Raw genomic sequence first — 17,952 nt, forward strand, 5'->3', positions numbered from 1 at the left:
GGCACCCCCGCCACCCCCCATTCTCTCTCTCTCTTACCTCACGCGCTCCGCGCACGCAGAGACGCGCACACAGCCTACCCAGTCGGGCAGTCCCATCCCTGTCTCGCGCTTCTGTCTCGCCCTCTCGCTCTCTTGCTTCCCACAGTCTCACCTTCCCCAAAACCCTAGTCGCCTCTCTCACCGCGCTAAACCCTACCCTACCCCGTGTCGCCCCGCAACACCCTCCCGTCGTCGTCGTCGTCCTCCTCCTCCTCCTCCTCGGCGCGATGGTCGCATCAATCACAGGCTAAGCAAAGCTCGTCGTCTCTTCCGAATCCGGCTCGCGCGTCTCGCGCTCTCGGCCGCGGCGGCGGGGTTAGGAACCCAGCGGTCTGGTAGTCTCTGAGCTCTGCGTTCGTGGGGTGCGTCGGCGTCGGCGATGGAGGAGCCGAATGTGGGCGGAGGTGCCGTGGCGGCGCCGGAGGTGGCCGATCCGGTTGGCGGCGCCGGAGCAGGCGCGTCTCCGTGGAGGAAGGCCACGCCGCCTCCGGCGGTGGTGGCTGAGGTGGCGGTCATGGGGGCCGAGTCGTGGCCCGCGCTGGAGGAGGCGAGGCAGAAGGGCGCCTCTGAGGGCCCCGTGAAGGCAGGAGTGGGCAATGCTGCCGGTGGCGACTCGGCAAAGGGGGCGCCGGCGTCCCCTCCACCGCCTCCATCGCAGGTATAACTTGGCGCCCTTGCGGATTTGCTTAGTTTTATTTATGGGGTCATTCTATTTTGGTAGTGTTAGTTGTTGAAGGAAATTTTGTTGCAAGTAGCAGAGGTTGCTCATTTACATAGATATGCATCACATTTGCCTTTTGATTCAAACCGGTTGGGTGTCAGTATGTGTTGTTTTGTCGTTAAGTAGTGAAGCTTTGCTGTTTTTAGAGTGCTTCCAACTTTGCTGGGCGCTTTTGTGCCAGGTGTGTGGTTCCTGCTGATCTGATTGCACTATAATTGAAGTAGGTTATATTTTCCATGACGATGTAAGTTTTTCGCCTAGCTGAACTGATGAAGCACCACCTTATGGGAGTACTGTTAGATCATAATTCCTTTGTATGACATGGTTGGTTTGGAGCATCTTACGGTCAACTTGGAGCTCATTCCAAATGCGGTAGTATTGTTCTGTTGCTACATTCATGATCTTGTTTGTTGGATTGCGTGAGTGGGGGAACTGTTTTGGCTCAAGGACCATCCTGAAGGGTTATAGACATCGCGGTAGGTCTTGTGATCCCATTCCCATTGTCCTTCCTCTATTGGGTAGAAATGTTAATCTCGTTTGGTTTGTCTTTGCTTCCTCACATCCCTGTAACACAACAGAGGGAGAAAAAACATGGTGCTTTTGTTGTTTCTTAATAATACAATTTAGATGTGTTCTCATGCGCTGTGAGGACATTCATATAGTTTCAAATGGTTTACGTTAAAGATATGTGTTTAATTCCTTTGTGGACAAAAGTCATCACCTCTATTACTGTTCTATATAGAGTCACGCTCCCTTGCTGAGATGCTTTATGCATTTTCCTGTACTATTCGTACTTTTCTTAGTTTGATGAAAAAGTGAATTTTTTTTAGGGGTCTAGTCGTACGAACAAGTTTGATGGCCATGGAAATCCCAACAAGAATCACGAAGCATATCATAAAAATGGGCCCAAGCGACATTTTCCTGCTGCCAATGGTGCACCATCCTACCCTCCAGCGATGCATTATCCCCAACATCCAGGGCAGCCTATTTTCTACCCTGTGCTCCCCAGTCCGATGATACTACATGAATATCCTTACCAGCCTTTTGCTGTTCCGGTCCCGAATCGTGACCGACATGTTGGAAAATCTGGATATGAGAACTCTGTGCCTCCTTTTGTTCCAGTAGATCAAGTTGGTGCCAATGAAGGTAACAGGCCAATGCCTCCGCATCCTAGAGGAGATACTCATGCTTGGCGGCCACCTGTTGGTATTCATGGCGCAAGGCCCCATCCTGGTCCTGAAGGCCATGGCCATCGCACCTGGCAAAATCCTCAGTTGTTTGGTACAAGAGAAAACCCAAGTCTACCACAAGGTGCTGGGCCAAGAACTTTGGTCAGACCAATGGCACCTCCTACTCTTGGGTATATCAATGGACCACCATACCCGGGTAATGCTCTACTTGTTGGCAGTGACATCTCCCTTCATGTTTTGTATATTTAAGTTTTTTATGCTCTAATATTGAAGAATGCTTTAAATTCAGGGCCTATGCATCCCATGTATTATTACATGCCCGCTGTACCTATGGAGCCGATGAGAGGTCCACCACGTTACATCCAAAATCAGCCAGCTCCTTATCCTGTTTTATCCCCTGAAGCTGCTGAGTTAAGATCTAATGTACTAACTCAAGTGGAGTACTATTTTAGGTAAATTCTTATTTTCTTCTGTTGAAATTTTTGTTCCAAGAAAGCATGATACTTATAAAATACAAATAGGCATGTGGGTTTGTAACAATATGTTGACAATTTTTTCATTTAATTTTCGGTAGTGGTGCTGAGCAATTTATTTTCATTGCATATCCGTTGGTCTTCAGAAACATGACCATCAAAAAGTCCAGTTTGCTTTTGCTTCACAGCTGCATTGCGATTAGTCAACATACATGCAAAAGCCAATACAGCCCACTTTTGAATACATATGTTTGTAACATCATGGATGGCTAAATGTGCTTTTTGAGAAGTATTTCTTGTAGTCTTTTGTTTACTCATTATTATGGTTTTCAGTGATGCGAATCTGGAGCATGATAATTTCTTGAAATCTTTAATGGATGAGCATGGCTGGGTTTCAGTTTCAAAAGTCGCAGATTTCAACAGAGTATACCTTCTATGCAGATTGCTCAAAAATTGTATTTCTATTATTTTGCCCTTGTTCTTGGAAGCAACTCCCTTATTTCTGGCTCACTTGCAGCTTAAGAAAATGACCACGGATGTACACTTGATTGTAGATGCATTGTCAAGCTCTACTCTTCTAGAAGTCCAGGTTGCTATGTCTATTTCAACTGTTATTATTTAAATTTCTCTTCTAGTTTAGATATTTGATTATTCTTATCATCTGCCTGTGTACTATCAGGACAACAAGATTAGAAGGCGTTCTGACTGGTCAAAATGGATCTCTTTTTCTGGGACAACATCTGTTGCGAGTCCATCATCTGCCAGTATGGATAGCAGTATGGGTGAGAGGAATATTGTTGGCTTTTCTGAAGATCAAAAGAAGCTTTGTCATTCTGAAGATATTAGACGCAACATAGACTATATTGGTATAGAGGCAAAAGTTGCTAAGGAACATCTAGCCGAAGATGCACATAACTGTTCACTGAATAAGGACTTATCCGCCATTAGGATTGATGAAAAACCTAAGAGCATTTCTGCATTCCCTATAAATTCACACAAACATGAATCTTCTGTTAGATCTGGTGAAGTTGAAGTTCAGAAAGTGAATTCAAAGATAAATGCACGTGATTCTCAAAGTGAAAGAGGTTTCTCTAATGGCTTACCAAGTGACTTCTCTAGCTTCAGTGGTGATCAAAGCACTTTCTTGCTTGATGAAGAATTGGAACTGGAACATGCGGACCATTCACACGATGACCTTTATTCACATAGAAGGTAAATTCGAACTGGTATATGATCTACTCCCTCCGTTTACAAATACTTGACAACTTTGACTTTTACTATTCACACATTGACCAACTCTAGTTTTTCAAATATTTAGTTGATTGATATAACATAAGTATCACTTGGTATGCTATCAAAAATACTTTCGTAACATCATACACTTATAAATGTTTGCTCGTGTATTTGTGAAAAAAATCAATGGTCAAACTTTAAATAGTAAAATCAAAGTTGTCAATTATTTGTAAACGGAGGGAATATGTTTCAAGCTGTACAAGTTCTTATCTTGGTATGTATGCATTTGGTAAGATATAGCTTAGAGTTTCTACCCATTTTTGGGAAGACAAATGATTTGTATGTGATAACTTGCCAACAAGCTGATTGAACTTGAGGCATGTTTTGGTTCCCTTGCTAGCTCAAGCAATTGCCCAACTAAAAAGGCTCGCTTTGCGAAGCAAATTTTCTCACATGGGTAAGGAAAAGTTTGCTTATTGAGGAGAGCCTAGGCTATCCTTCGTGAGCAAGGCTGGTTGCATATTGTTATTTTCTCATACCAAAATATATATTTTATAATTTTTTAAGTTATTACCATGCTTTACTAAGAAACATATGCTTATTTTAAGTTTTCAAAGCAAAAGAACCAAACATCTAACCCTTGCCAACCTTGCTTTCTTTAGCTGTTGCGGGCTGGCTACCTGGCTTTTCCTTGCTTGACAAAGCAGGGTGAGAAAGATATCCAACATGCCCTTAGGCCACTGATGGTTGTTTACCGCCTTTTTTTTTATTTTGTCATACTTATGTATGGTTGATGTACCCAAGCCTTTTATTATTTGTGTAAGCTGGGTACTCTTAGATAAAGCAGTACTACAATTTACATACTACAAAGTTTAGATTGTGGATAATATGGTATAGTGTGTTTTAGTTACATTTATGGATAAACTATTTTTTCTATAGTAGAATGGTACTTTTCTACATTTATAGGAGAATTTTGGCGTACTAGATGCCATGTGTTATCATAAAGATAAAAAGGTCATGTTGATAGTGTTTGAGTATAGCTTAAAGTAGTGCTTCTGTAGTGCTCCATCGCTCATCTCCTATGCTACAGAAACCAGAAGCTATGCATGCAAGATTGATTTCTTTTTGCAATATGTTTGTTTCAAGCAGGGGCGATGACGAGGATGATGACTTTTTTGTTGATGACCAAGACGTTAATAGGCTAATAATTGTCACGCAGGTTGGATTTCATTATTCTTTTTTGTGCTCCTTGCTTTCTTTAGTCATGTGTTGCCTCTAATTTCCCAGCTTCTTGCCATCATGATTGATGACACTTGACGTATCCTTTATTGGTTTCTTAATATGCACCATATTTCAAAAACTTATGGGCAATGATTGAATGGTGTTGGTTGATTTTGGTTAAAGTTCATTTTGATGTAGACCCTGCATATAACATTCTTGCATTTGATGCACGTTTTTTTTCCCGTATCACTTCTATCTTGTACTACGAAGTATTACAAACTTGGCATTTTTCAATTATATGTGTTTTGTGCCCTTTGCGTGTTTTCAGATATTTGCATTTATGCCGTCCTTTGAGTTTGCTTTGCTATTGTGTGTCCATAAGGAGAGCACATTCATAGTTTAGGAATAGATAATAGTTCCTGAATAAAATACAGTTACTTGTTAAGTTACTACTGCGTAATGTCATAATACACCAATGCCAGAGCTTGGATGATACTCTTCTAGTAAAAGTCTAAAAAAGCTATGCATCTTCTTGTTAAGTTGCTTTAACGTTTACAATATTTATTTATTTTCCTTCTGACCATTAGCAAGAGTTTATCTTTTCATATTTGGTAGTGTTGCGGTGATCCGTAGAAAGCATTCCTTCACTGGTGATATTGGGCAGTTTAGCTGATTCAGTTATATTTGATAGTATTTCTATGCCTCTGATGATAACTTTATGCTTTTGAGGAACACAATCTTTTTTCTGTTCTGCCGTACTCTTATAAGATTCTTTTAATTTTCTTAGGCCCTGTTTGGAAGAGGGGGATTACACCATGAATTTATTGGATTTAGTTCAGACTTATACTAAAACCTAAGGATTAGATTCCAATCTGCCCATCCAAACAGGCCCTCAAAAGTTATTTACTTGACCGAGATGCATTCTGAGGTCTTACAGTATATTTACTCTTTGAAATCATGTTTATTTGTCGTACAATGGTCTGTCTTTTTTAATTCTAGATAAACATGTGATTGAGTAAGATGATTGTTAGTCTCTTCTGTTTCTTGCAAATCTTGCAGTGAGTTATATTGTATGTTCTCTGATGGGACGAATGATTGTTCTATCATAGTCCCTCCAGTCAATTAAGTGCTGTTTTAGAATGCATGCTGTCAAAACTTTTTTTAATTTTGAGTGACAATATCTTTGTAAATGTTTGGCTTGGCCATATAGAAATGGTATGAGCAGATTTATCTAAAAAATATTTCCATATATTTTAATTTATTAGCTTTACATGAAGTTATATATTAGAATTTATTAAGTTTCCATAATGTTTTCCTAGACGCTAAACGCCAGATGGTTTGTCACCCGCAGTCTAGTGTCTAAATGGTCTAAACGACCATCTAGATTATTTAAACGTTATGTACTGTAGCAGCAAAAAACATGCAACAAAATAGCTATGTGCTAGACATTTTCCAAGTGAGAATGTGAGATTTGTGGCATACCTTATAGAGGCTGAAATGCAGCTTCATTACTTCAATCAGTCTTCTATTGTGTTCTCCAATCAATCCAATAATTATCATAACAATTTGAATTGTCTACAAAAGAATATGGCAAATATCAGTAAGACACTAAGATTTCAGTCCAAAATTAATTTACCAAGCCAAAATTTCGCTCAGTTGCGCCCAGCTGCCGGTCGCCATCGACAAGACGACCGTCTAGAAGCGCGCACAGCTGTTTAAACGCGTTCAGCTTGCGTTTAATAACTCCATTTAAACCGTTTTTGACCGCTGTTGATTGTCTAAACACGTCTAGCGTTTAATGCTGCGTTAGACCCTAACTGTTAATGGAACATACAAAAACACAACTTTGCCCACCGGATTATTGTTTAGCGTTTAAACGCATCTAAACGCGCGCCTAAATGCGTTTAGGCGAACACTGGGTTTCCATAGAAACTGGTGGACCAAGTTGTGTTTTGGGGACCATGTCGATGTCCGAAAAGACACTTATCGTGACTGGAACAAGTGTTAAACACGTATCATTTTGTAACACTGATTTTGCTTCATTTATCTGTCTCACAGGATACTAGGTTAGAAAAGGATGACAAAAGTCGCTCAAGTATACATCAGGCGTTTTCAACAGAAGAAGCTTCAAGAATAAGTGATGCGTTATATCATTATGAGGTGATGTATTACAGTCCAATACATCAAAAAATTGAGAAAATAACTTATATGCCACCGAACAATGCCCAAAGACCAAAGGACAGAACAATGATCTGCTGTTGAATAATTCTCTACTCCCTCTATGCCATTGCTTTTCAACACCTTGCCCTCTTATGCCATTGCTGTCCATTTGCCTTCAATCAACAATTGATTGGATGCAGAAAGACCATTTTGCCCTATTAACCAAATCATGTTCTTGTTACTCAAGCTTGTCTCGGTCTAGTTATAGTTTTGTAGGAAAATTGCGAAGGCTTGATTTGGAAAGAATCTATCTGTGCAACTTTTTATTTGTGTGAAATTAAGACATTTTATAACCTAATTTTAATGTCAACTCCCCTGGTAAACTTATTAATGCAATATCATACGTACTATATACTTTTTGAAGGGTTTATTACATTTCAATTACGAGTTCCACATTGCTGTTTCAAATCTTGGAGTACTACTGATTAACTGTAGCATTAGTTCACATGTTTGCTTATGTACAATTTGAAATCATTTGAAATTCAGTTGTGAAGGAACAAAAGTCAGAAGACAGACCTTGTGGAGCTATATTTGAACCAAGCTTGTTTGAACTTGGACATGAGCTGAGCTATACTTGCCTTTTAGTATTTCTCAAAGCCCACTCTTAGCCGGTACATATGATGACCCTTCTTTATGCTATCAAGTTTATAATTTTACCTTTCCTCATGCTGATTTCAGAAACTGCACGGTCGGCACACTAGTAATCAAAGAAGTTCCCAGGCTGATAATGCAGATGTTGATCCTAAACCACCTGGTGGTTCAAAAGGGAACCATGTTAGTACTGTAAATAATGGTATTGACGAAACTGGACAGCCTATTCCATGTAGGCGGCGAAATAGAGGAAACAGAAAAGCACATACCTCACATAAGCAGAGATTCTTTGCTGGTAATTTTATGAATAATCCCAATAGCCAGTGTCAGTATGGTGGTGTATCAGAAAGTCCTCCAGGCTATTCAGTTGGATATTTCTACGGATCTACTCCAGAAAATCATTGGTAATGTTAACGATTAATTGATTTTTTTTCTTTCAGTAAAACCTACCAATTTACTGCCTCAAATTGATGTTGGTTTAATCGATTTCATTGATGTTTAGTTATAAAAGTTCAAAGCTGAGTTCATCTCCTCACGGAATTCCTGCTGGGAGCTCACCTGTTGGATCTGTGCCCAAATCTTCTCCACAATCTCAGCATCTAACTTATCATCTTTTAGAAAAAAATAAACTCCAGCAACAAAGGTAAACGGCTAATTGTGTAGCGGTGTGTTTCTAAGTTTTCTTGCCCTTCAACATTATCTATCAATACCCTCCATTTTATTGCTTCATTTTAAATTCACGTTTTAATGCTTTGTGTGAAGGTACAATAAGTTCAAACATCACTGCCTTGTGGAACGTAAGAAGTTAGGTGCCGGTCGCAGTGAGGTGCGCCTTCCTCTCCTATATTTCTCTTGCAATGAAAACTTTATTACTACTAGCTAGAGAAATAGATAAAGGTGGTCATGTTTACTTTTTATGTGTCACTGCAATATCTTTTTAAATATAAATTTTTGGAATACTCTGACCTAATCAATGTTTTGGCAATTGATGATTATGTTGATTTGGACTCTTATGACTAGATTTTACTCATGCCTTGTTTTATTCATAAAAGATATCTTGCAGTATCTTGACATATTGTATTCATTCGATGGTGTGCAGCAAATGAACTCGCTCTATCGCTTCTGGTCATACTATCTGAGAGATAATTTTAATGAAGATATGTACAAGCATTTTAAGAAGTTTGCACTGGAGGATGCAGCAGCAAACTACAAATACGGGCTCGAGTGTCTCTTCAGATTTTATAGGTATGGACATGGAAGTTTCAAGAATAAGCTTCCCATTATCGTTTGTTTACATTTTACAATAGAGATAATCAGTTACTGCCTACTTGTTTTTGCAGTTATGGTTTGGAGAAAAACTTCCAACATAACGGTTATGAAGATTTTGAGAAGCTTGCACTTGAGTTCTACCATAACGGTGATCTTTATGGGCTTGAAAAATACTGGTAATTAGTAGCTTATTGTTTGTTTGCACTCCTCTGTTCCTTACTGCTGTCAAGTAATTTTGCTGCAGTCCCTGCTATGGATTTATTTTTATCTTTGCTAATGAAGGAACATACGGTAGCTATAATTCAATGGTTCATTTACTTATCGGCTTATAGCTTATGCCTTGTACTTGTGACATCATTATTGTTGTGTCATCCCGTGAGTAGGTGCATGGATGCTAAAGTCCATGCAAATTGCTATGAATGGTAATACATGCCATTGCCACATTAGTGGTTCTAAAGCCAAGGTGCCCCTTATTTATTTGTTAAAATGGAAGTTGCGAGTCTAATTTGACTAGCTGAATTGCCCAACCTAGCAGTTGTAGGATTGTCGTACTTAGTCACTGATTTATTAAATTTTGCTTATTGAACCAGGGCATTTCATCATTACCGAAATCCAGATAGTGGTCCCATAAATAAGCATCCAGAGTTGGAGAGGCTCCTAAGGGAGAAGTTCCGGACCCTAGAGGACTTCAAGGCGAAGGAGAAAGTGCAAGAGGCGGCAGAGAAATAAAGTAGCCGCAACGCAGGTGTGGCTGCAAGCCATAGCAAGGCTGAGGCTAAGTAGGTCCAGGCTCGGTGTGAAATTTTGGTGGGTCATACCTGTAAGGAGAAAGTAGCAGTTTTTCGTTTGCTGAAAACTAAGGATTCGATTAGACATCTGTGCAGATTTTGTTATATCCCCTGCCAATACATGTGTTGGGCTGCCCAGGAAAAATTCTTCCTTTTTTTTCATTACCTTCCTGGTTGCAAAGTGGGATTTGTACATAGATAATAATTTTCTTGTTAAATGGACAAATAATAGAGCATGGAGTTTTAAGCCTTGGTGGCGTGGTGCTGTCCTGTGGGGGTGTGGCCTCTTTTTTTTTTTTTGCCCCAAAATGATGGCACGATCAGTTTGAAAACTACTCTAAAAATGATGCTACAATCACACTCGTCTAAGTGTTTCTCTAATTGATTTTCTAAATCTCGTTTTCTATATTTTTATACAGAGAGTTTCTTTAAAAGATTTATTTTTTATTTTTTTACGCGTTTCAACCGATTATTTAAATCTCGCATTTTAAATTTCACTTATCTATATTTTAGAAAGAAACTCATTTTTTCACCATAAACTAGGGTTAAAAATAATTTTATAAATTAGTCTATCGTATAAGAATAATATTAGTGATTTTTTTCAGATTTTTTAAAATTTATTTGAGGCATTAACAATTATTAGAAGTTTTATTTTTTTAAAAAATTTTTAGTTTAAATTATACGTAGATTTTTTAATAAATTCAATTAAAATGGGTCCTATATGGATTATAGGACACTTAAAATAAATTTTAGAATTTTTGAGGAGACTATTGTTTTGAATAGACAAGTGGGAAGGGATATCGGATTGATGAGTACTGTTCATATCGGGACCACCGGTCAGCGTCTCGAAGCGAACGGGGAATTGTCGAATGAGAGCGACCACGAGCCCGATCACCCGATACAATCATTTGCTTCACAAGGAGCATGCTACTTGTGAAGTGACTTCTCAACGGTCTAACACCACACCTCGAAGCTGAATTTATAGTATTAGATATGTGAGTGGTTTTAGAAGCTCACCAGTCGGTGGATAGCTCCTGATATCTGCCTCGTCGACTCCGGGGTTCGTCACCAAGAACCTTGCTGAATGAATGGATAGTTGTCATCGATGGATCGATCCATCCATCGAGATAGAAGAATGGGTCGTCACATTTGTTCTATAACCAACAGATTGTTCCACCACCTCCGGTCTGTCGGTGGACAATGTGCACACAACATATCTTCCTGACAGGGCGGACCTCCTATGGTGCAAGGCTATTCACCTAAATACCTAACTTTTTTGCAAAAAAAATATAGTATATAGAAACTAAACATGCATGCATATACTACTAGTCAGACCAAAAGCTACCAATTAAGCCAAAGTGAGTTGGACCGGATTAGCTAGAAACCAGGCCTAAAGGCAAAAGGCCATTGTAGCCACTGGCCAGCCATCACCCAGCGGCCAGTAGAACGAGGTCGAAGCTCTCGGCTCTCTCGTTGCTCTGATCCTCAATTGCTCTCGTTGCGCCGAGCTAGAGGCTGGAGCTGCTTGCCTACTCTACGTTGCAGGCTGGAGCGGTGCTGTGGTGAAGGTCGGAGCCTGGAGGCGTGGAGCCAGACTGCTGGAGTCTTCTGAGCTCCACCAAGTCCTTGACGTTAAATCCGCAATGGTCAAGGGCCTGCTCATCTAGGCTAAAAAGCTACAAGTGCCGAATGCCCTTTCCTTCTCTCAATCTCTCTCAATCTGGTATTTTTTTTTCTTGGCCTCCATACTTAGATCTTGCTATGTTCCCTTTATGCTATTCATTATGTTTGTTGAAACAAAGAAGAATCTCAACTATAATATTATGTACAAACTTCTTAAATTAGTGTTACTTCTTCCTATGATAACTGCTAGTGTTGAGAGGGTCTTTTCTTGAATGAATTATATGAAGAATAAGTTGAGAAATAGAATAGTGATCAATATTTGAATGATTGCTTGGTTACTTTTTTGGAGCGTGAATTTTTTGTCCAAGTCAAGGGTACTGATATCATAAATTGGTTTCAAGCTACGAAGATACACAAAGTTGAATTGTAATTTCTTTATATATTTTATAATTTGGACTATTTGGACCATTTGTATCCTAATTTAAGCTATTATGGACTATTTCTATTTTAGATGGAACAATTTTTTTTTTTTGCGCTTGAATACCCAGCCAATAAATCCTAGGTTCGCCACTGCTTCGCGAGCATAGGTGGATCCAGCAGTAGTCCAAGTGGGCTTGGAACTACCTGGTATCCGGCTTATTTTTGTGCAAATATGTGTAGGGTTAAGGAGCATGAGGCTATGAGAACAGAGCATAATCACTTGGCCAACACATATGTTTGAGATTCAATATTGCAATGTCATGAGGTTTAATTGATCTTGTAATCTTGTATGTTCAATGTTGATTATAATTTTCAAATTTGCAATGCTGTGAGCTTTAATTTATTCAGTATAAATAGTTGATGATCATTATAAAAGAGAATATATCTTAGTATTATTGATAAAATTTAGTAAGAGCTTAACAAAAATAAGTTACAAATTGCTTTATCCTTACTAGAAAATCAAGTACTAGCTTTGATCCATGTCTAGAAAAAGGGAAAAGAGATAGTGAAGTAGCACTAGCTAGTAGCCGGAGCAGATGCGTTGCATGATAGAGTAGTAGTTATTGTTGTTGAGATTGATCGATTTTGTTAGTTGTTTTAATATTTGTTTGACAGATATTGATGTTATTTTTTTTCTTGTTATTTAGATTACTCACATGATATTTAATTAGCAAAATTTTAAAAATTAGATTGTGTAGTTTGTACCAAACTTTGAACCATTATATAGCTTAATCATATTTACTAAGCTAGATATTTTTTTTTAAAATAAATAAGGATGATATAATTGAGACTTTTATGACCATGAGAAAGCGTAAAGTAAAGAATTTAAAGTAATATTGTAATCTTCTATTTATATAAGGCCTTATTTTTGGAATCTACGATATTATGATATATTTTTAATACATTTGTATCGTGCTTTTAGGATTTTTTTACTTATATATTGATTTTATAGTCTTATAAAAAATTGTAGTGTCTACCTAACGGAAAAATCCTAGCTCTGCTACTATTTCCAAGGACAATGTGCATTAGCAAAAATCAACATATGTGCTTGCAATGGCCTTTTGAAACTACTCACATGACAGCGGCGTGGTAAACGACACATTACGTTATCTTACTAGTGCATCGTTCGTTCAAATGAAAGCTTGGTTTTACCCTCTTAATTGGTTCTTGCACCTCTTTAACCTTTTAAATCAGGGCCTCTCATCAAACAAACAAGTACCAGTACAACTTTATTTATCCGTTGCGGTGTTTCTTTTAATGGAATGTGCTGTTTGTCAGGCGAATGTAAACTAAAAAAAGATACAATATGCATATAAGCCGTCGCATCTTGGTCCAACATCGTGGGGTTACCTTCCTCATCACATTTCTTCTTCCTCCCGATGATTTTCTTCCTCCAGACCCTCTCTTACTTCATGTTGCTCGTCCCCGTCTGCTCTCCACGTTCGTCTCTAGCGCCAGCTCCTGCCGTTGTTACCCTTCATCACACTAATCTAGAGTTGATGAGTCATTTCCTTACCTCCCTCCACCGCCGTCATTGCTCACCACCCTTCTGCTACCTCGCGGCATCCACCGCCGACGCACCACTGACTATCAAATTAACCAAAAAACCCTTAACCTTAACCAGGGGCAAAGCCAACATCAAAAAAAGTGTTTACCGTTAATCGTAGCTACAGCAAATTACTGCTCATTATAACTATTTTTAGTAGTGATTTTAGATGAAAATCCCATAGCGTCACCCCTGACCTTAACCTCACTGACAACGTTGACCATAAAATTAGCACCTAGAAGCTGCCTGATGTATAGGAAATGTGTTTTTTTTTAATACATGAAGAGAAATATTTCACTTCGATTCGTAAAAGATTCCTAAACAAACCACATGCTGCATATGGCAACAATGTATGATGACAGCAAGTAAACACTACAATTAACTATACTAAAGTTTTCATGATGTTACACCTCAAGATCTATCTTAAGTTATAGGATAGCTAAACCTGAGTGGTTCCTAATAGTTGTCCCTAGATAGGAGACCTTGATTGGATCCTAGGCTCCCACCCCAGAGGCGCCCTCAACTCGTTAATGACTGGAGGGTGTGAGGCTCCTTTGTGAAAAAAAGAGCTACCTTAAGCAAGCCCGCTTTACGTGATATGTACAGTACCACACTCCCAACTTGCGTTCAGAGAAATTAGTTCTTTAAATCAGTCACCTGAATAAACAGTTGCAGTAACCTGGAGTAAACTTAAACAAGTAGATGCCAGGCAGGCATGCAATGATCGACATCACATATACGCATTCAAGTGAAGGTCTGTCGCTCGCTGCAGTCTGCGGATGATATGAATTGTCTCTTGCTCATCCGAAGAGGCAAAGCAATCACGAGTCTGGGGGCGGCTCGACCTCACCTAACCTATGGATGTCGTTGGGGCCTGGTGGCGGGGTTTGGGCACACCCATCTTATCCAAATCTAAACCCATGAGCTGTTTGCCCACCTCACATTCTTCCTTGGCAAAATTAATTGTATGTTTTAAAGCTGATTAATTTTTGATAATATATCCGAAATTAATTATATTTTAATTATATATTTCATATATACTACTTTGTAATAAAGTTCACTCTTCGTCTGTTACTCAATACAAAATTTTGTTACAAACTAATCTCTATAAGACATAATCAAAAGATGATTAATTTCGAACGTATTATCAAAAGTTGATCAACTTTAAGACTTATAATCAAATTTTCTCTCGTTCCTATACCCAATCGACGTTGAATTGTCTATACCAGTGTATTGGATAAGATGGTAATGGCGTATTACGCTACCACTCAAGCGTTGGACTTCTATTCTACATGTATTTTTTTTTATCCAGTCCCCTGCCTACTGGACGCTCAGAGCTTTTCACATAATCAAACACATACAAGTATAAAACAGAGATTTGTAGTGCTATTAATACTGTTTTTTACTTGACCTTTTTAAGGCCATACACAATATTGCCTTAATACTTTAATAACCAGATCATAGTGATCTGTATGTACTGTAAAATAAACCTACGAACAAGAAAGAGTTCAGTAACGGCTGTTACGAAACTGACGATACAACGCAACAACTCTAGAATGAAGTATCTGAAATTTGGTATTTCATAATTGTAGACCTTAGCGTCTCCATTCTATTACTTAAAAGAAAGACATGGATCTGTCCACTGAGGTGTCCGATTGATGTTTCTATGTTAACAAAATTGCAGTAGCAAAGTGGCCACACATATATGTGCATATACCTGCATTACAATGACTCATATATACCTGCAACAACAAGATGTCAATATACTTGTTAAAATTCAGTTCAGGTGCTTGCTCCATGTCACATAAAACATATTAGAAAGCCTCTGAAAACACATTGTTGGTAAAGATGCTTCAGCAAGAGCTACGTTCTCTTGTCCTAACCGGCAACGAGACAAGATGCTCTCGGCGCATGTTGCCCTGAGACAGGCCTGGCCTCCCCGGGGAGCACGACAGCACACAACCAAGCTGCCCGCAGCCGGCGCAGCGTGCAGTTGGCGTCGTGCAGTGCATGTAGGGTGGGGACCCGATCGATACAGCAGCAAGCAGGAGTAGATGAGACGAGAGGAGGAATCAGAATCACCGTACTTCAGGTCAAGGGTCAAGAAGAAAGAGAAAAATAGGGAATCATCCCACTCTCACCCGCAACATGCATGCAAACTTCACTGTCGGCCTTGTGGACCAGCCCCAGGTGGCCAGGTCTTATCGGATTGGCAAGAAGCTTCATTTGCGCAGCAAGTTTAGCCTCCTAGCTATACCCACGAGTCAATGCCTCTCAATTTAAATCTTAATAGATCCACTAAATACACATATCTAATCAGAGACATGATTAATGTCCTAGGACAATTCAACTCAAAAGATTAGTTTGATTGGTGTGTGACCCTCCACCTAAGTCATGTTCCTCCATCGCCATTTTCTAATGTGAGATTATTGGTGTAATAGATAAGGGGTGTTCCATCAGGCTAGTGTCAAATTATCAAGTGTTAGCCGGTGGATAGATATCCTCGAGATCATAGTCTCACCTTTCGACTAGGACATGGCTCCAACGACTAGGCCCTGGTCATCGACAAAACCCAACAGTCAGCCCATGTTGGTGATGGGCTGGTTGCAAGGCAGGTACTCATCTAACTAGTTAAATCACATTTACTGTCGTTCACTCAAGTGTTTTCTTCCCTAATCACTCCCTTTCGGCGAGCATAGTCGTGGCCAGGCGTGGTGATACAGTGACCCGTCCTGTAGCATTTAATGCTACAGGATGGCCTCATAGGCAAGCGTGACGATGTTTGGCGGATGGGACATGGTTAGTAGGTCGACCAGAGCATGACATACATGCTTGCCCCCTGTCACGATGAGCTAGGGGTTGTTGGCTTCGTCAGGAATAGACCTGCTACAGAGTTTGTCATGGTCCGTTTGTATGCACTCATTTTCCCTTGGTATATAAAGGGGGAGGACCCGGCTTGTAGGGCAAGACAGGCAACACACAAAGCATACTTTGTAACCAGTTCATCCAAGTCATAAGAAAATACACATGACGCAGGGCTATTATCTCACAAGAGGTCTGAACCTGGATAAATCCCCGCGTTCTTGAGTCCATTCGAGACATCACAAGAAACATCGATTAACGCGCACATCGTCCGACATACCCAGATTCATTATCAGGAGTACCTCCTGACAGTTAGCGCGCCAGGTAGGGGCGCGTTCTTCACATTTCTACAGATGTTGAGATTATGGTTGGGCTACCCATGTCCGGATCCATGGTGTTCGCGGAGTCCCGTTTCGAGGACCTCGGCCATCATGAGTTTTTCATCATGGGGTACTACCCAAATTAACCTGGTGTGCTCCAAGCATGGGACACCGAGATGGAGCACGAGGATTCTGAGACCAAAAGTGAAGTTTGCATGGCGAACCATGCAACGGTGGGCAGTAGAGACGATCGTGTCTCAAGAACCGGAGATGGGCCCTAGGCCGTTGGCCAAGAGGAAAACCAGCCTGACGCCAGGCACAAAGGCGGTCCTATATTGCCTCAGCAACTATAATACCACCCGGAGGAGCGCCCATCTGGAGTTGAGCCCTTGGCGGCGTCAGCTTCAAGGCCATCACGTCACACCGCAGACTAGAGCTGAACGTGGAACACGAGCACCGGGGGCTCCCCCTCGCGATGTCTCACCACTCGATGGTCAGTGGTTCGACTATGCGGCCATAACCCCCGCGTAGAACCTGCAGACTATGCGAGTGCTTCTTAGCCACCTGCCAGTGGTAGTATCAAAGAGTTCACCAGTGGCGTCTTGACTGTGTGACCTCGTCCTCTTGGTAGAGACTGCCCAACGCCAGACCATGGCAGCCGCCATCTTATCCACCACAAGAAGTGGTCAAGGTCATGGTCGACAGGGTTCGCAATGGACCCCATGATTGGAGGGAACCCGTCCTCCCTCAGCAATAGGGAGTACACGGAGACCCCCACCATGCCAGGACAGTCCACCCGCTGACCTGCGCAACTCACTCCACCACTGCGACTTCTGCTACTTAATTCGAGGCCAGTGGGCCACCTGAAAGCAGGAGGACCACGCCTAGTGAGAGCAGGAAAAAGACAAGCAGCCCTATCACTCACCTTCCCCTCACAGGGAGATGTCAGACTCCTCCATCCCATCACCAGGGCCGTGAGACCATCGACTCTCTCCTTGGTCATGTGAAGCTACCCATCGGCAAGTGACTTCCCGTTACAGGACGGGGTGCGATGCTTTCTCTGTCCGACTATGAGAGGTGCGCTAGCTAGACAAGTTTTGATCAGTCTTAGCCAAAAAAGTACGACGGCTCGACCAACCTGGAGGGGTTCATGTAGATCTACTCAACCATGGTGCAGGCCATGGAAGGTGACGAGAAGGTCATGATGAATTATTTCCTGACCACCCTTATAGGTTCGCCTCAATCATGGCTCATGAACCTCCCCCGCGGGCCGATTCATTCCTGGAAAGATTTATGCGACCAGTTCATTGGTAACTTTCAGAAAAATCTTTCATGGGAAGATTACATCCGATGTTTCACGATATTATACCATTCTA

General features: G+C 40.7%; 1 protein-coding gene across 2 annotated transcripts; it reads left to right on the plus strand.

Annotated features, from left to right (window-relative positions):
* Positions 1-9,995, plus strand: LOC133909585 (la-related protein 1A-like). 2 transcript variants are annotated; one of them, XM_062352087.1, is made up of 14 exons: positions 1-697; positions 1,591-2,146; positions 2,240-2,402; positions 2,757-2,847; positions 2,941-3,012; positions 3,103-3,635; positions 4,806-4,875; positions 6,936-7,037; positions 7,776-8,092; positions 8,191-8,331; positions 8,451-8,514; positions 8,788-8,933; positions 9,029-9,133; positions 9,548-9,995. In XM_062352087.1, the coding sequence occupies exons 1-14, from the start codon at positions 419-421 to the stop codon at positions 9,684-9,686; spliced, it is 2,778 nt and encodes a 925-aa protein (XP_062208071.1). In that variant the 5' UTR covers positions 1-418; the 3' UTR covers positions 9,687-9,995. The 2 variants fall into 2 exon arrangements, with proteins under 2 accessions (XP_062208071.1, XP_062208078.1); XM_062352094.1 differs by lacking the exon at positions 6,936-7,037.
* Positions 9,996-17,952: the final 7,957 nt, after the last annotated feature.

This window comes from Phragmites australis, chromosome 1, assembly GCF_958298935.1.
Source record: "Phragmites australis chromosome 1, lpPhrAust1.1, whole genome shotgun sequence".
Classification (NCBI taxonomy): domain Eukaryota; kingdom Viridiplantae; phylum Streptophyta; class Magnoliopsida; order Poales; family Poaceae; genus Phragmites; species Phragmites australis.

What these genes read in the sequence shown, in the direction of transcription:
- LOC133909585 (XM_062352087.1), top strand. Translation starts at nt 419, where the DNA reads ATGGAGGAGCCGAATGTGGGCGGAGGTGCCGTGGCGGCGCCGGAGGTG. An exon ending in CTACTCTTCTAGAAGTCCAG is followed by an intron (nt 3,013 to 3,102) that starts GTTGCTATGTCT and finishes GTGTACTATCAG; the next exon opens with GACAACAAGATTAGAAGGCG. An exon ending in TAGGTGCCGGTCGCAGTGAG is followed by an intron (nt 8,515 to 8,787) that starts GTGCGCCTTCCT and finishes GATGGTGTGCAG; the next exon opens with CAAATGAACTCGCTCTATCG.